Raw genomic sequence first — 20,068 nt, 5'->3', positions numbered from 1 at the left:
GTGTCATCAGACATTGTCTCGTGATTATCAATTGGTCAGGCATCGGATGTTTTTCGGAACACCATTATTTGTGGAAAGTCTTGTATCTCCCCACTTTCACAAGAAAGCGCAGAGAAAAAGACAGGCCATGAGTGCCATCAAACGTCCAAAGGTGCGTTTTAATTGTTATTACTGTTTTTATAAGTAATGTACATATGATATAGTTATTTTGAATGAATTGACTTTGAGCCTTTAACTACCTAGATCTTCTATCTGTAATCATGTTCAAAATGTACCAAAAGCTTAGCCGATCTATTGTGACCACAAGTAGCACCTAACCATTGCATGACCCAAGCCTCTGTGACCACCCGCACAAGTGTAAACTTAAAGCTTAGTGTAAACTTAAAATAGTTAAGTAAACGAATGATAAAAATATGTGTGTATCAAAGCAATAAAATGTGAACATTGGTTTGTGAAACCTTATCTGTCACCGTAGGTACATCCCAAAGCTATGCAATGTGCAGTCTCTTTATCACAAAGTTGTTTACACTTACAGATATGGCCTTTGATTCACAACTATGTCATTGGTTGTTGGTTGATAAACAAATTGAGGATCGAATATCGAACAGGTTTTTGATTGTGTATGCATATTATATTGCAACAGACGTATAACAAACAAAAGATAATGGTGTTAGAATACTTGGTACTTGAATATTAGTGATGTTTCATAACGTACACCGTTTTGAAACCTTGCAATGGTTAGGATCATAACCGTATTACAAGTTAACCGCCAAGATATATAATATGAAACCTAGATACTAAAGTATATGTTTTAAATACATACATATATAATAACATAACATAATATAATAATGTACTAATACTAAGATTAACATATTAATTCAACATTGGTATCATTCATCTATATATTGGTTATTGTCATTGAGTTCCAAGCCCTCTTTTATGACATTGTAGTTGTTTTTTACTTTACTCGTCCGTTCTACAATAATCATATTTTGGGCTTTCTCCATTTCTTGTAGTTCTATCTTTCACAGGTATGAGAACTGTTTTATGTTTGCTTCTACTATGAAATTTGGCACACTAACTTGTTATAAGTTTTCAGGTCAAAGCAAACAGGCATGTCATTCCGGATGCCCATGGGAACGCCAGTACCAGTTCTCGTGTCAAGAATTGATATAGTGGAAGCTGTGAATTAAGTTGACAAGAGATTCTGGTTGTTTTGTGTTTAAAGGTCTTTACAGTTCAGATTGTGTTTTAAAATTGTTACTTCGTTGGAGTCTTACTGGTTGTGCTTGATTGTGTTTAACTATGCTTTTAAATATTGTGAGATTGTTGGATGTTTCTCGTGTGTTTGGTTTCAGATATTAATGGTTTTTTTTGTTCGATGGTATATTTCTTTTTAAGTTTATAGGGTGTAAAGATGCAAACTGTGAACTGGGCCTTGAAAAACGGACGGGTCAGGCCGATTCGTGTAACTGGTCGAAACATATTCGGGTTAAAACAAGTCGCTCTGGAAAAAAGGATCAATTTGGTAAGGGTCGAAACAATGTAAGATCAGCTTCCATTTGTTTTGTTCGATGGTGTAATTTCTTGACTTTATAAGATGCAGAGACGCAACCTGTGAACCGTATATATAAATTTAGAGATATGATATGACTTCACATTATTCTACAAATCAAATACATATATATACATCCTACAAATGTATGCACATAAGTTTGTGGATGCATTTGAGACTCATTACTAATTGTATTTGTGAACCCATACAAACTGGTTTATTAGGGTGTTCTTGCAGTTCTATTATCCTGTTGAATGATTTGTCCAAGGAGATCTGTTGTTGGAAAAACTCCCACTTTCGCCTTCATTTGCAGGATTTTATTAAAATGTTGGATGCATATGGCGATCAATTTCGTACATATTACTGCAGTCATGGGCGGTTGTGGTTGGCGAGGTGGTGTTAATTTGAGATGAATCCATGGTTAGAAGTATAGGTGACAGTGGTGGTGAATTGGTAGGTTGCTGCTATTTGTATGGAAACTTTTATATTTTGCTTAGCCTTTAAGCCTTGATCCATTGGGTCATTAGAACATCCGCTAACTCTTCAAAGTTCAAACCATCTTCACGCATGGTTGGTTACTTGGTTTAGCTTGAAACGACCTGAGTTATGCAAGCTCGAGTCTGATTGGAGGTCATACTAAACAAGCTTAAACATGAAGCCCGCTTGAATAGACTTGCTAACCTATTAATATAAAATAATAATTTTATTTATATAAAATTATTTTTACAGATACAAAATGATAAAACTAAATATATAAAAAATTATATGTGTATAAAATAACTGAAGCTGAAGCTGTGGAGTTACTTACCCGTGTCCAACGGGTCGTGCATAGTAATGTTATGACTCCAAGATCCGCAAATGTAGTTTTTAAAAGATTGGGTTTTGCAATTCAAAAAGGGGGTAACGGCGCAACTTGTTGCCCGGTTACCTTCTGTTTCGATGTAATCTAAATACTTTATAACGATATAATCATTGACTCAAATAACTGACAAATACCGAACAAGTCGACAACAATTAACCAAGCTTGAACTTGACAAATTATTAACTAGCCAAACTCTTTAACGATAGAGGAGTCAAGCTCAAGTTTAGACGAGTTCAAGTTTTTATACCATAATAACGCGCATGAAAGTATATCGGTTATAAATTTGCAATAGCATTTTAACAAATAGATTATAAGTTGTATTGAGACATTAGGCTTTTGGTCTCTACGGTTTGGCTTGTGTATTTCAGTCCAACAATGAATCTTTTGACAGATCATACAAAAGCACATACATATACATACATACAAACACATGCCAAAAAAGATACACTAACCTTGGAGTCAATACGAAACCCTTGAATATCCTACAACTTGAAGTCGTGGCCTGCCATTAATGATCATTCCATTGATTTAAACCCACAAAAATAGAATAAAATGTACAAGAGCTATGATTTTTGAACTTACTACTAACACAAAGATGGGTAAAAAATTCCAGGGTGAGAACTTCGATTTGTTGATTTTGGGCACTGTATCAAGAGGGTGTGTTGATTCAAGTGAGGATTTGTTGAATTCTGTTGTTGTGTAAAGAGAGAGATGGAGCAGTAAGATTGAACAAGGGGTTATTTTCTGCGACTTAGGGCACTATAAATGCTAGAGCTGCCAACGTAGTTTTCACTTATTATCTTTTATCCTCCGTTAGGGTTATTTTACATTTTTCGTTTCTAATATTGTGAGGATTTTAATTTTATTTATTGTAAGAAGTTAATAATATACTTATTGATGATGAAAGTGTTTCACAAATAAATTAGATGTTATAACTCGTTTCATGACCTGCTTATTTTTTTTTTTACTATAAAATTGTTTCTTAATTATAAATAATATTCTTTTTTTAATAATTGGATATTAAATTTTAGTATACCCATATTTTATAGGATTTGCATATCAAATTTTTTGTGAGATCAAATTTTAATTAATGAGATGTTATAACCTGTATATGAGCTATCTGGGTTTGGTGAAACCATACCCGTGAATTCGGGTCAGATGTATTAGAAATCTCCAATTACAAATGAAGCAATCTGATGGCTTGAGAGGGGTGGGGAGTAACCAGATAGCTTTTAAAAATTTCGTTTATATATATATTTAAGATTTGTAGGTCTTGAAACCGGATCTTAAAACAAGTTCTTGAATCAATCTCAACTGCTAGCTAGCGGAAATCACTAGTAGAGAACTGAGATCTCGGATCTTGTAATGTTTGTTTTATGACCAAGTATAGAAACAAAAAGAGAGTAGAGAGGAGTGGTGAGAGGATAAGATACAAGACATGACAAAAGGTTAGAGTGTAGCATGTGCATGCTTCACCTTTTATATGTGAAGCAATGTCATGCTCTCCATATATTATTAACGGCCCAATAAGCTCAATATAATAAGGCCTCGGGCTCAAACATACATAAACGAAACCGAAAGACAAGATCACAATAATAAAAAAGACTAATATACAAAACAGGGTCCTACAAGATTGAAGAAAAAACAAAAAAAAAAAAAAAAAAAAACTATCATATGGCAACCACAAGTTGGCGTGTTATTAGTTAATCATCGATCTCGTTAAAGTTTCGTTAAATACTTCGTTAGTTTATTATAAATAGATAAAGTTCATTTGAAAGTTCTGTTAGTGTAGGTAAGGCACAAAGTGTAATTAGTTAATAGTTTGTGTAAATACTGTAATTAGTTAGAATAAACCGTTATGTTGCGTCGTTTGTGAAACGTCAAGAAGGTAGGAACAGATTTCCGACAGCCTATAAATAGTAATTGTAACATTTCAGATTTTTCCAAACTCGTATTCATTCATGAACGAAATATTTTTAGATCTTTATTATTATTGAAAATCCAATATTTATAAGTAAATAAGTTTCTTAATGTTCACTTTAAGCCCTTGTACTTCAATCAATGTTCAAAACTAAATTATACCAAAACTAGTTCAAGTAATGCTCATTTAACAAAGTATAGGGACTAAACTTGTAAAAAATGAAATTCCCCCCTATGAAGACCAGACCGCTGCGCGGTGGGCATCACCCTCACCGTCGCACGGCGCTATGGAGACCCTGCACAGATCGTTTAACTTTATTTCATTTTCTAGCTCGTTTAAGGTATAAAATCGTTTATTTTAGGCATGTTTGAGAGAAGTAAGGACCAAGTAATCATAATATAACTAAAATACAAGTTCTAATTCGTTTTCCCTGCCCAAGATCAGATCTTTATGAATAAATCGATGATTCTTTCCTTTAAATCGCATATACTTGCTTAAACGAGTAAAAATCCCATATTTTTAGTTCGTTATTGCTTTTCCTATATAAACAACGCCACAAACCTTCACCTCAAACCCTAGAGGAGCTTTCTCAGCCGTCATTAGCCTCTGATCATCCTCAAATCCGTCGGTTTTTGTTTATTGGTTCAAGATTCAAGACTTGTTCGTTGACTTTGCTTGCTTTAGGACATTTGACTCGATATATCTCCTTGTTCGTTCACTTTCCGGGTAAGTTGTATGAGTTTTCGTTCATAAACATTCCCTAGTCGATAACCTTCAATCAATTTATGAGATTGAAGGGTATTGATTAGTCAATTGCTTTAAAACCCGATAAAGGGTAAAACAGTCAACAACTTTGACTTATTGTTGTCTCACACTTCTGCTCAGATCCAACGTTCGGTCCAAAAGACTTTTATTCTTGTAACGTAATTTTAAGGCTACTGACCAAAACCCGATTTCCGACTCGCTGTTCGGATTCTGGTCAGTACCAGCTCGCTTAAACATTTAATTCAACACGGAACTAGAGTTCTACTCATCCGTTTTGTATTGATTCTAGCGGCATTAAGTTTGTTTTTATTTATAGTTTCATATCAACAAGTTTCAGGTTCTGATCATTAATCTCGTTTGACGCGTAGCGAACGATTCGCTTATTCGTTAACTCGTTTATCGTATTGATCAATCACTTACCTTCCATCTAAGGTGAGTTTTATCATTCCCCTATTTTACTCAGTTTTCTAAAACGTTTTGGGGACATATGCCTATATATATATATATATATATATATATATATATATATATATATATATATATATATATATATACATACATATTTATACATATATATCAAAACAACACACGTGTAATTGTGTGATTAATCAAATCTACTTGTTATGTGCTTATTTGTCTTTGTATGCAATCGTTTGACATATCCCCTTAAAGAGGGTTATCATTGACCACTTCCCGATTCCCTTGGTAACGGTCTTATTCTTATTTGCTCATGGTTGATTTACCGGCGCTCGATTCGCTTGGCAATGGTTTAATCGACAACTTAATTGCTTATAGTTTGATTTTATTACCGAATTTATTACGTTTTGCTTATTTATTATATTAACATTATTTTTGGTGTCAAAAATTGGTGATAAACTCACTCAACATGTTTGTTGACAAAACTCAATTTTCTACGCATATACAGGTTGCTTGAAGTTAAAGTATGGACACTTAGAAATACCTTAGGGTTATATTAAAGACAAACTTGAATTTAAATGATTGTATATACTTATTTTAATTGTATTGTTGTAATTAAATATTGTGTGCACATTTGAAATAAAATAATTAAATAGATATTATCACATTTATATTATGATAGTATCTTCTAGCTGTGAGCAATCGGATCACGGCGTGGCATTTCCGCCTTAGGTTGGGGTGTGACAGTAATGGCCACCATAGTTTGTACACATCCGTTTTTAATTACAAATCAATTGTTGTTACATACATATTATTCGTTGTGTTAATCGATCCTAAGGCCTTCACACGTTTCTTTTCATTTTTCCCGCCTAGGCATTGGGTCAAACTTAACAATATTGTTTTAGGTATTATTTAGTGAGGAAAAGAAAAATAAATAAATGTAAAAAAGCGATATAATTTATCCTACAACGAAGACATGCCGTCGGAATACCATATTTTAAATGGTGTCTTTCTTTTCACAATTCCATCCTTGCTATTCAACGACATGTCATCGCTGGAAGTATCAAAAACCATGAAATCTTAAAAGCTCTGTGTCGGAGACATGTCTTCACTATAATTCAAGTTATGCCTACGACACCATGTCATCGCTATATACCTCGTCGCCATAGGGTCAAACTCTTATTATGGTATGTGCTAGATTGAAGAAGGTTGGTGTTGATTTGGTGATGGTGGTGGTCGGTGTTGATCCATGGCATGATCTAAGGATGATGGGAGGTGGTCGGGGAATTAGCGGCAATACTTGTTTGCGAGTGGTGGTTGCATGAGAGCATGTTTGGGATTGTGTTTGAAAACACCTTATTGGCTTATTGGCTTTTTCAAAAAGCCAATAAATTAAATGGTGTTTGACAATTACAAAAATCATTTATGTTTTAGCTTGTTGAAAGAGTCAAAAAGCAGTTTTTAAAATCCTCAAATTCTGGATTTTCAAAATAACTTTTTGAAAAAGCTAAAAAGCCAATAATCAGTTTTCAAACTCAATCCCAAACATGCTTTGAGTTGATGGTGGCTATTGGAGGAGATCTAGAAAGACGTATTACGTAGGGGAGGGAGGGAGGGAGTGAGTTAGTTGGGTTGTAAATATAAAATATATAATTGTTTATATATATGTGTGTGTGTGTGTATTTAGGGCCGGCTTTACCATATAAGTAAGTGAAGCAAGGGTTTTAGGCATTCATTTATATAAGGCCTCCAAACTAAGTGGATTAATACGTGTAAAGAGAGAGAAGGGAAGAAAATTTAAATAGAATGGAGATAAAATTCATTTTTCAGTTGCTCTGTTTTTCTTTGGTTAAGAAAAATAATAGAGAAGATGAACATTGGAGAAGATAAAAAATACTATTAACTTGTAATTTACCTTTTTACCCTTGACAAGCACACGTATAAACTGATGTGTAGTAACCAAGATGTTAAAAGAAAAGTTATTTGTACTTTTGTCAATCCTTTTTATTTTTTTATATTTAAAAATAATGTTTTGTTACAAAGTTTTAATTTATAATTATGTGTATGAGTTCAAATAAATAGTTAGGATTTATTAGTATTCCTAAAAATTAGTTAGAAGTTAAGTCGTACCTGTCGATATTTTTTTTTAAATTTATTTGTATTTTTGCTTCCAAATGTATATAGAGACTAGGGAAATACATTATCCATTATACAACTCAAGTGTAATAAAATAGATATCAATATATATAAGAAATAAAGGGGATTAAATAGTATGAAAAAATTAGTGATACGTTAACAAAGCATATATTTTTGTTGTTATTTAAATGAAGGTTGTTTTTAAATAAAAATTGCTACACATAAAAATTATATATAATAAAAAAGGCCTCAATTTCATTATTTGCTTTAGGACTTCATAACTGTTGGGCCGCCTCTAAGTGTATTAGTTTATTTTTTTATCTTGTTTTAGGACTACTTTTACTCTTTACGACAGATCTCGTAATTGGTAGCTTTCTAATTTTGCAACCCTCACTAGCACTATATATTTTTGTACTATGCTTTCTAATGCAGGCTTTTTATAAAGTTGGGGTCTCATTAGAAACAATTTCTTTATTATTTTACATCTAAGGAGCTTCCTAGAACCTACTAATAATTTGGTTACAACTGGTATTATAATTGGGTATTGTTATGTTGTGTTTCTAATAGCATGGACAATTTTGTCTTTTCATAAAAGAAAAACTTAACAGAAAAATTTAACAGATTCAGCCAATTGTACCTCTTGAAAATGAAAACCGTGACGGCCCAATGGGCTATCAACCCATGCAAACAAAACAAAAAGAAGTTTCAAATCATTGATGCGTAACTTAAGATTAGGGTTTAATGGCACATCTTCCCTGTGAAATCCAACGTGAGATATTCAAACGATTGCATGTGAGGGATCTCATCATATGCAAGAGTGTGTGCAAGTCTTGGTTGTCTGTGATATCAGATGCACTTTTCATTAAACTCCATCTCAACCATCAATATCACAATGATTGCAACAATAAAATATTTGCACACCGAAGAATTGCTATGCCCCAAGAACGAGATGACGTTATACTTCCAGGGGGTAATATTAGTGCTAACTTCTTTAACCTCAATGATTGTCATCTTATTGGTTCTTCCAATGGTCTGGTGTGTGTCTCACCTTCCCCTACTAAAATTGTAGTCGTTAATCCTTCAACTAGGGAGGTAAAGAATGTAACCAAGTGCCGAGCTCCTGAAACCAGTTGTCTGTGTTGGGGCTTTGGCTATGATTCCATTAATGATGATTACAAGATTGTTTTAGTGAGAATAATACATGTTTTCATGTATTTAGTTTGCGATATAATATTTGGAAGGTTATCGCGGAGACAAACTATGTTTTTACTAGTAGACTCGGTATCTTATGCGAGGGGGCTCTTCATTGGTTAGCATATGATACTTCACCCGAAAAGAAAATTGTAATTCTTTCATTGCATTTTTCGGATGAGAAGTTTATGGAGGCCGCCATGCCGGATGGCGCGAGATACAACAAGCTATATAGTACATGGAAATCCTCGTTGATGCGATTGGGGACTATGAATGGGTGTTTATGTTTTTCCTGGCTTATATCTTGCGATATATGGGTAATGAATAAGGAGCGGTCTTGGGAATATTTTGGGCCAGTACTCGAGGTGTATGATGCCGTGCACATGATAAAACAATTGAAGAATTACATTCCAAATAAGAGACCCTTGTGTGATCAAGTATCACCTCATGATTATTGTTTGATCGAGAATTGGATGTTCCTCAGCAAACCAACATATGCGGAAAGTCTTGTATCACCCCATTTTCACAAGAAACCGCAGAGAAAAAGACGGGCTACAAATACCACCAAGAGTTATAAGGTTAGTTCTTATTGTGACTATTGTTTTTATGACTATAACATATCATAAACAAATTGTGAGTTCTAAGCTTAGTGAGTCTAGTTGAATAACATAATATAGTTAAGTGAATATATATGTTTGATACTATTGTGATAGATGACCTTAGATTCTGAAATGTGTCATCGGATATCATTCATCTATTGGTCATTGTTATTGTGTTCACAAGATCTCTTTTGTGACCTTGAAGTTGTTTTTTTTTTTCTTTTCATCGTGCCTTAATCCTCTATTTCTCATAAGTATGCATACTCATCTGTTATACTATAATAATCATATTTTGGGCTTTCTTCCAATCCTTGTCATTCTATCTTTCACAGTTATAAACGCTATTTTATGTTTGCTTCTAATATGTAATTTGGCAACTAACTTGTTACAAGTTTTCAGGTTATCAAAAAATTAGCAAATATGGATTTCGTTCCTTTTGCCCGTGGGAAGCCAGTACGATTTCTGGTGTCAAGAATTGATGAAGTGGAAGTTGTGAAGTTGACAAGAGGTTTTGGTTGTTTTGTGTTTGAAGGTCTTCAGAGTTCAGATTGTTTTTTAAAAATTGGTACTTTGTTGGAGTCTTACCAGTTGTGCTTGATTAATTGTGTTATGCTTTAATATTGTGTGACTTTGTTGGATGTTTCTCACGTATTTGGTTTTAGAAATTGATTTGTTGTCCGATTGGATATTTTCTAGAGTTTATAGGGTGTAAAGATGCATGTCCATGTAACTAGTCGAAACAAATTTGGGTTAAAACAAGTCGATTTGGAAAGAGAAATAAAAAGATCAATTTGGTATGGGTTAAAACAATATAAGAACTTTTGATTGTTTTGCTTAATGGTATATATATATATATATACCATTAAGCAAAACAATCAAAAGTTCTTATATTCCAACCTGTAATTAAAAGTATCACATAACATTTCTTCTACAAATCATATACAAATATGAATATATGGTACATCCTACAACTGTATGCATAAGTTTCTGGATTCATTTTCATAATCATTACTAATTATACGTTTGATACTTCTAAACGTACGCATCTAAACTCGTTTATCGAGTTGTTCTTGCAGTGATAATCCTGTTGAGTCTTTCATTTTCTTCTTGAAGCAACTCAAACTCACATAATATACTCGTTATTTGCATTTCAATGGCCGCATCGCTCAGCTCAAAAACGCTCTCAACAACCCTCAAAACCCGCCACAAACTCACCACAACAATCAACCCGACCCCAACCCGTTCCATCAAAATTTCAGACAACAATGCACCAATCAAAACCACCCCATCAGCAACCAACCCGGGGCGCTTGAAAAACGAACTCCCGCACCCTATTACTAGTGCCACACTTTTGGTAGCAAGAATAACCAAGATTCCAATTCCTATCCAGTGGTACCAAACATCCACTTTCTTGTTAATTCTGTTCCTTGCGGGACAAGAAACGATAGTTCTCGAGAGTTCAAGAACGACCATAACTAGATCAACGACGAGTAACATGATGGCAGTAATATGAACCGGGGTTGATTCTAGGAAATGTGTTAAGTGGTTTCTCCAAGGAGGTTTGTTGTTGGAAGTTTGTTTGGTTGATCCTGAGAAAAACTCCCATTTTTGCCTTCTTTTGCATGATTTGATTAGATTTTGGATGGATACGTTGATCGATTCGGTTGATGTTACCGCCGTCGGGGGCTGAAGAGGTAGGTCCCAGCAGAGCCCAGTTGGACCCACAGGACTCACCTTGAAGAGAGACGTCTGCGCAGAAACCAACTTGATCCGCATGACCCACCATGCTCAGAGACGTGACGTCCTTACGCGCAGTACGCAAGCTGTTCCCGCAGGAAATGCCTCCCAATGGTGAAGTACTCCGCCTGTTCCCGCAGCTGCGGATACAAGCCATCAGGGAAGGCCACCCGCGCAGCAGGGCTACACGCACAAGGCACTTAGCTCTCAATAATTCAGTTGTCACCTGAAGGAATGAGCAAAGCCGGGAACAATCCCGCAAAAAGGCGGGAGGGGGAATACTCCCGCCCAAATGAGCCAGTCCGTACGATACTGGAAGATCTTTTGTACTGTACCTGACGAGGTATGGGCAAAAGATCTGACCAGAGATACGACAGCCCATTGACAACAGTATGGCGAGCAGCATGCTCTTGTACTGTATGTCACTATTAGCCGCTACCTACTCACCAACTCCTGTCATACCACATGCATAGCCTACAGTTGGTGGAAAAGGAATAGTACACAGCAGGCCTGGTCACTGTCAGCCGCTGCCTACCCACCAACTGCCAGCATGGCACGTGCGTAGGCCACAGTTGGTAGAACAGGAATACTATTCAGCCGGTCATACCCTCTTGGAAACCTACCTTCGGCTATAAATACCCCGAATGGTATGATCATCTCATCTTATCTTATATCTGATACCTGATATCTACTCTAGCAATCTCTTAATATACACTTATATTCAAGAGCAATCTAGTCTGATTCTCACGCCGGAGGGTGGTCACAAGGAGGTACCCCCCCCCCCTTCTCAGTGACGAGCTCACGGTGTCTGTTTTGCAGGTTATCAGAAGAACCATCTTTGCCGGGTCTAACCCCTCGTGGGAAACATCTATTTAACCCCCAGATTATCCGTAATCTGCCCTGGGGTAACTTAGTGTTTCTTCATTGGCGCCATCCGTGCATAAAAGCTAGAACTTCATTTCTTTTCAGTTTTTTCAAACTTCTGGAAAGATGGTTAAAGAAACTCCGGTAACCACAACCCCAACTACTCAGGGGAATACCGGCGACTACACAGTTTTTACGAACACTACCCCGGTTACCCAAGCCGGGGCAAGTGCAGTAAATAATAACTCATTGGGATTCACCGATACCCAGTTAGAGAGACAACGAACGAGGCTCCCCCGCCAAACACTCGATGAAGTTAAAGCGTGGGCGGAAGCACGTCAAAAAGAATTCCAAGCCGAGTTGGATGAACGCTTACGTTCACTCCAACAGCCTGAGGAATTCGGAGAGTACTGGGACAATGATTCGGAGGAATCCGATAGTGACGCAAACCCTCGTCATAGGGCGAAAGGGAAGCGTAAGGAAACGGACTACCAACCGAGAAGGCGTTTTGGAGAAACCTTCACGCAGGTGGAAACCCACGTGACTTCTCCAAAACATTTACACCAACTGCTGCAAAGGCGGGAACGTCCAAATTTGCAAGGGACATTGCGGAAGCAATCGTCCCAAAAAGTGCCAAACAGATGTCCAACATCGGCACTTACGATGGTATATCTGATCCAGACGATCATTTGAACAGGTTCATAGCGGGGGCAACCGTCAGTAGTTGGACGGAACCTACGTGGTGTTACATGTTCCAAATGACGCTTGTTGGGGCAGCTAGAGCGTGGTTCGATCGTCTACCGGTCCACCACATCTACGATTGGGAAGACTTCCAGCAAAAATTTAGCCAACACTTCAGCCAACAAAGAAAGTATACCGAAGAGCAATGGACAATCCTCAAATGCATTCGAGAGGAAGATGAATCTTTGCCAGACTTCATCACTCGCTTCAACTCAAAGAAGCTAAGTCTGGGTAATATTAGCGAAGATCTTGTTCGCGCTGCTTTCATCTAGGGCGCGAACGACCCAGAGCTCATCCGCACCTTAACGGGTAAAGATGGCATGCCATCCACATGGGATGCCATCATGACAGCAGCTAAACGCTTTGCGGAAACGGAGAAGCAACTAGGTAGAGATCTCCCCCAGAGCACAAACCTCTACACCCAGAAAACAAGAGAAGACAACGTCCTTACCGCCCGACTAAACAAAAAGCGGAAGCTAGGCATTTGGCAGTCAAGGGTAAACTTTGACACCTCATCCGGCTTGCAACATCGGTTAGGCGGAAGGGATAACGTACAGTCGAACCAGAACTCCAGATGGACGCCACTCACCAAAAGCGTCACCGAGATATTCGCCACTGAGGAGCTCCCATGGCCAAAGGCTCCAATAATCCGACATCGTCACAATGCTGATCGGAGCAAATACTGTGACTTTCACAGGACAAAAGGCCATAACACTGAAGAATGCACAGACGTAAAGGACATCGTCGAAGCATTTGTCAGAGATGGGACTCTCGCACACCTCGTGGCGTAACGAACGCTGAGCAGGCTGATGCGTGTAGAACCCCAGCTGGGGAAAACACGAATAAAATTGCAGCTTCAATGCCGGAGACTACATACTGCGTAAACAACGAGATCCCGAACCAGGTGCATATCGGCTCGATGGCACTCCCATCCCAACAACATGGAAGGGAGCTCAATTACACAGTTTGCATGTAGATCAATTCCAAATTTGTAAAGGCCCAGAGCCACTTCTAATGGAAATGATTCTCCTTAGAACATCGACGCTAATGATTTTACATTTATACTTATGAACTTTCCACACGAATATGCCGGTTTTCACCGCATTACGGGGAAAGTCGTTGCGTGGGGAAGGCGGCAAAACCCGCATAAACCCAAAAAACGGTAAACCTTCACGCAGGTCAGTTAAAGGTAAAACTCCAGTCATCCCACTAAATGAAAGTGCCGGTCTATCCGCACGAATCATGATAGAGGAAACTGAACACTAACCTATTAACAACCGCGCGTCGAACGGTTAATTTATTCAACACTGATGCCGGTACTCACCGCATAATTATGTAGAAAGTCGTTGCGTGGGGAAGGCGGCAAAACCAGCATAAACCCAAAAAACGGTAAACCTTCGCGCAGGTCAGTCATAGGTAAACTTTGGTCATCCCACAAAGTGAAAGTGCCGGTCCTAACCGCACAAATCATGAGAGGAAACCGAACCTATTGACAACCGCGCGTCGAGCGGTTAACTTATTCAAAATACTTTAGAAAATTTCTAACAAAAGGATGAGGAAAACCTCCACGCAGGTCAGATATAGGTAAAGTTTAGCCATCCTACTAAGTGCAAGTGACGGTCTTACCCGCACAATCACGAACGAGGAAGCAAAACTTCAACCTATTATCTACCACGTTCAAAGGTTAACTTATTCTAAACACTTAGAAAATTTCAAAGGAAAAGATGAGGAAAACTTCCACGCGGGTCAGATATAGGTAAAGTTTAGCCATCCTACTAAGTGCAAGTGACGGTCTTATCCGCACAATCATGAAAGAGGACGCAAAACTTTAACTTATTATCTACCACGTTGAAAAGTTAAATTATCTAAGTACTAAAGAAATTGCTAAGTTAAATCAGAATATGCGTGAAATAAACAAGGCAAGGGATTGGCAAATAATCTTTATTCCATCGAAATTCAATTATTACAAAGATTGCTGGGTACATACCCGCATACAAAAGAAGCTATACAAAAATAAAAATCTACTCTAATGGTGGAAAGGGATCTTCAGGATCAAGCTTCAGGACCACTTCCACTTGGACCCGCACCATCAGTAGAGCGTGGTGGTTCAAGGAAAGCTTTAAGGATAGCTAGCCCATCATCAGCAGCAGCGACTTCGTTTACCTTCTCCACCACCGGATGCGGGAAGGCGGCATACTGATTCACTGCTTGGTCATAAACAGCTTCAGTATCCACATCATACAAAGGGAAGTTGGAAGGCGGGATGCCTTTCTCAACAAACCCTAGACCAAGCAGGAAGCCGGCCTTTTCCCCATCCTCATGAGAAGCGTTGAGGGCTGCGCTCATAGCATCGTCATAAGACGTATCCGTGAAGACCCGATGCACAACCTACAAAAAGAAAAAATACAAGTATCAAAACCATTTCTATTCACAAAGAAGCGTAAAGACATTATGAAGTTAAGCTTACCTGAGACAACGCTTCTCGAAGAAGCCATTCCTTGGCAACCAGAGCTTCTTGGAGGGCAGCTTGAGCTTGGTTACGGGCGCGTTCGGCTTCACTTTTATTGAGGTTGGCAAGCAACACTTCTTTAGCCGCAGCCTCTTCAACGCCCTTTAGCTTCCGCTCAGTCTGGTCAAGCACCCCCCTCTGGTCCAGGATCTCTTGGAGCTTCTTTGCGTCTTCCATCGCCAAGGCATCATGAACCTGTTGGAGCGCCTCTAGTTTAGCTTTAAGTTCCTCATTCTCGAGGCGTAGAGGCTCAGCAACAGCTTCAGCCTTGGTGGCCCTTTCAGTTGCGCTCCGAGCAGTTTCCTTAGCCAGCCCAAGCTGTTCGTTAACAGCTTGGGCAGCCTTGGAACGGGCCTCGAGACGGGCCTGAACTTCAACTTCAAGGGCCTTGAACGCCTTCTCCTTCTCCGCAGCAGCCGCGGAGAGCCTCCTATTCTCCTCCCGGATAGCCCGCGCCTGAGCTACTTCTTGGATACGAGCTGCTTTTAACTTGTCGTTTTCACGACAAAGCAGCTCGACGCGCGGCTGCATCCGGGCCAGGAGAACCCGAAGCTCATTGGTTAGCCTACCCTCCTGGTAGCTAGCCATGGCTTCCCCCAATGCACCACTGGGAGCTGCGTGACGAGCCCACTCCACGCACTCCACAGGTGTGCGAAGGGTTGTTCCTCGGCGGATGTTCCATCGTGGAACATACACTTCATTGGAATCCGACACTGCAAAAAACAAAAAGCAGTTAGGAAAAGATGATATATAAAAAAAAAAAAAAAAGAGGCCAAAAGAACCCTACGCACCTGTAGGGTCAACAACAGGCCGATAGCCGCCAAACCCATCACCTGAACCCAAGGGAAATCCGTCCAAGAGGTCAGGTAGATGGGAAGGAGGCAGAGGTTGGCTAGAAGCCCCATGCATACCTGAAGGATCGGCCGTCGTTGCCGATGACGGAGGAGGCATGGTGAAGGCCGCCGCGGTGGTAGAAACCAACGGAGGTGAACTCACCGTAGGTGAACTCACAACCGTGGTCGCCGCTGCGGAGTCCGCAGAAAAAGTAACCGCCGGCTCAGTGAAAGATGCGGTAAATATGGCACTGACAGCCGGCGGTGATGTCATCGCAGTTGGAACAGTTGGCTCAACTGGGTGAGCAACTGAACCAACGGAAGCAGGCGCAGCCGCCTGGGTCGTCGCCTCAGGTAGGCTGACCAAGCCTACCGTCATGGGTCCGGAGGTACTCCTCCCCGCTCCACCCAGGAATGCGGTAGCATCCACGCCTGCACAAGGAAGATAAGTATTAATGATGGAAAGCTATGAAGTTAAAAATAAATTTGTACTTACGGGTTTTCTTGAGCCTAAAAGTGCGGACAGGCGGGGATGAACCCGATGGAGCCGGCCTCTTCACGCCGCTCACCGTTGTCATCCTGGGCTCTCCGGAGGTGACAGTCGTCGCAGCCTCCGGAGCAGTGGTCTTATCACCACCGGGGTTCCCCGCCACCTCCTCGCTCTCGGTCTCTGAATCAGACCGAGGCACCGGATCGGCAGTGGAGGCCACCTTCGCCTTCCCCTTCCCGCCGGCAGCCTTCTTCTTCCGCACCAACGGAGGACCATCTGCGGATTCCTCATCAGAACACAAGATTAGAGGAATTCCAGCAGAGGTTTCAGCATTGAGGGATCGAGGGTTGAATAACGCCTTACCTGGCCGCCTGGCGCTCTGGATCTCGTGGCCTGGCGGGTAGACCTCCACGAACCGATCCGCCGTCTGTTCAAGGATGGGCAACTCGTTCTCATCTAGAGCACGAGTACCCATCCGGGCGGGACTATCAGCCTCCCGCGGATACAGGAGCGACTGCAAGTCGTTCCCCTCTGAAATAAAAGAAAAACAGTTAGAAGACAAACCTATATAAACAAAGTAAACAGAGCATACCGTAAGGAACAGAGTTCAAACCGTATTCGAGGACGATCGGGATCTTTTGCGCCTCCGCATCCTTCCACACCCGGCTCATCCCGAGCATCACCATCCCGGACTCCGCAAAGCGGTAAACCGGAGATTGGACTCGGGATATCTTTGAGAACCATTCCGCCCCCTGGTAATTGGAGGCGTGAAGGCTGGGAAGTGCTTGCCCATTCTTGAACTTCATGGCAAGGGGGATGGCGCGAGCGGAGATAAAAAAGAACTCCCGCTTCCATGAACGAAGACTGCGCTCGGTTGCGCAAATCTTCAAACCCTTGATCCGGGTTATCAGAGTATACCACCCCTGGATGCACCTCCAAAAGTAGAAGGTCATCAGGCGGTCGACGAAGGGCTCAACGCCCAGAATCCGGCACACCCACTCGAAGTGGCGAATCTTCGCGATCACCATCGGGTGCACCTCGGTCAGGTGTACACCGTGCCTCTCCAGGACACGGTACACAAACTTTGTCAAAGGGAACCTAAGATTCCCATAGACAAAGAATGCGGCATATACCCCGATCTTGCCTCTGGGGGCATCATACACCGTCTGATGAGGTTCAGGAAACTCAGGCTCGAAAGACTCGAGCATGAACTTCCTGACGATGTACTGATATAGATCGACAGGCAGAGCACACTGGCACTCGCCAGCAGTACTCTTGTCATCCTTGTCGGACGTGGATGACGGGTGCTCGGCGTACACCCCAGCCTCCTGGGCTGTAGCCTCAAGATCGTGAACAGAAGACATCTTGCAGGTATGAAAAAGAGAACGATTTCAAGAGAATGCTCGACTGAAAAGGTGAGTATTCGCCGGAAATCGTTTTGAAGATGAAGAGAAAAGTGAAAGTGTGGATTACAAAGGACCATCTCCCCCTTTATATACTAATCGCAATTAATGTGATGAATTTAATGCGGAAGAGAGAGAAATCGCAGGTGCAATGAAACTATGACACGTGGGAAAAAGCAAGCTGGCAACAGCTGTTGAAAGGACGCGTGCCAGTAATTTCGCGGCCACGCGCCCGAAAATTCGCGCCCACGCGCCTGAAAAAGCGCCTGGAATGACCATATACTGTCACGTCGCCATAACTTCCTGCACGTCCTGACACAGTCAGAAGAAACCGTCGGACGACGTTTCAAAAGTTTGGACTGTTCTTATCCTTTCACCAACTCTTCGAATTTCAAAATTTCAAAAAGATTCAAAAGCGGGAAAATACCCCTTACCTTGGCAACCAAGTAACTATAAGACAGGTGCGAGTACAGTGTTAAGGCAAACCCTTCACATACTTAGCACCTGCAGGGAATTGAAGCCAAAATACCTCGGCGACCAAGTAACTACAAGACGGGTGCAGGTACAGTGTTAAGGCAAAACCCTTCACATACTTAGCACCCGCAGGGAATTGACGCCAGGAATACCTTGGAAATAAAGTAACCGTAAGACGAGTGCGGGTACAGTGTCAAGGCAAAACCCTTCACATACCTAGCACTCCGCAAGGAATTGAAACCAAGAAGGATCTTCTGGGCAATGCTTGCGGAAACGGGAATAACATCCCCGCATAGCGGGAACGTCGAGAACTACATTGTTTGAAGCTTCAAGATGGAATTGGTGGTTCTAACATAATTGATCACTATGTTCAAAACTACCAAAACCTCATGGAGAATCCACACAAGTGTGACTCAACGCTCCTGACTTGCGAGGAGGTTACAGACCTACCCGCATCATACCCAAAGATCAAGCAGGAAAGTCGGGAATTTCTGCAAGTGACATAAGGACTTCCGCGGGAAGAATCCCCATGGAAAACCTTAAATCTAAACCCCTTTTCAAAAACCCTTTGCTTAAGTCCAAAAGTTCACCTCACTTATTAAACACTCATGAGAATAACATTGGACTGGGGGGACTTGAAGAGGTAGGTCCCAGCAGAGCCCAGTTGGACCCACAGGACTCACCTTGAAGAGAGACGTCTGCGCAGAAACCAACTTGATCCGCAGGACCCACCATGCTCAGAGACGTGACGTCCTTACGCGCAGTACGCAAGCTGTTCCCGCAGGAAATGCCTCCCAATGGTGAAGTACTCCGCATGTTCCCGCAGCTGCGGATACAAGCCATCAGGGAAGGCCACCCGCGCAGCAGGGCTACACGCACAAGGCACTTAGCTCTCAATAATTCAGTTGTCACCTGAAGGAATGAGCAAAGCCGGGAACAATCCCGCACAAAGGCGGGAGGGGGAATACTCCCTCCCAAATGAGCCAGTCCGTACGATACTGGAAGATCTTTTGTACTGTACCTGACGAGGTATGGGCAAAAGATCTGACCAGAGATACGACAGCCCATTGACAACAGTATGGCGAGCAGCATGCTCTTGTACTGTATGTCACTATTAGCCGCTACCTACTCACCAACTCCTGTCATACCACGTGCATAGCCTACAGTTGGTGGAAAATGAATAGTACACAGCAGGCCTGGTCACTGTCAGCCGCTGCCTACCCACCAACTGCCAGCATGGCACGTGCGTAGGCCACAGTTGGTAGAACAGGAATACTATTCAGCCGGTCATACCCTCTTGGAAACCTACCTTCGGCTATAAATACCCCGAATGGTATGATCATCTCATCTTATCTTATATCTGATACCTGATATCTGCTCTAGCAATCTCTTAATATACACTTATATTCAAGAGCAATCTAGTCTGATTCTCACGCCGGAGGGTGGTCACAAGGAGGTACCCCCCCTCTTCTCAGTGACGAGCTCACGGTGTCTGTTTTGCAGGTTATCAGAAGAACCATCTTTGCCGGGTCTAACCCCTCGTGGGAAACATCTATTTAACCCCCAGA

The 20,068-nt window shown here is 41.0% G+C and overlaps 1 protein-coding gene across 1 annotated transcript; it reads right to left on the bottom strand.

Annotated features, from left to right (window-relative positions):
* Positions 1-10,505: 10,505 nt before the first annotated feature.
* On the bottom strand, positions 10,506-11,049 carry LOC143582643 (uncharacterized). Its single transcript, XM_077065163.1, has one exon. It carries the CDS (start codon positions 10,944-10,946, stop codon positions 10,506-10,508), a length of 441 nt encoding a protein of 146 aa, XP_076921278.1. The 5' UTR covers positions 10,947-11,049.
* Positions 11,050-20,068: the final 9,019 nt, after the last annotated feature.

The sequence above is a fragment of the Bidens hawaiensis genome, unplaced genomic scaffold (assembly GCF_021521415.1).
Source record: "Bidens hawaiensis isolate Kalapana, Puna unplaced genomic scaffold, B.hawaiensis_p1.1 tig00031829_1, whole genome shotgun sequence".
NCBI lineage: Eukaryota > Viridiplantae > Streptophyta > Magnoliopsida > Asterales > Asteraceae > Bidens > Bidens hawaiensis.
Note: the sequence above shows the minus strand (reverse complement) of the source record. Positions and strands in the feature narration are given on the sequence as shown.

Coding starts and splice junctions, on each gene's coding strand:
- LOC143582643 (XM_077065163.1), bottom strand. CDS start 10,946: ATGTTACTCGTCGTTGATCTAGTTATGGTCGTTCTTGAACTCTCGAGA.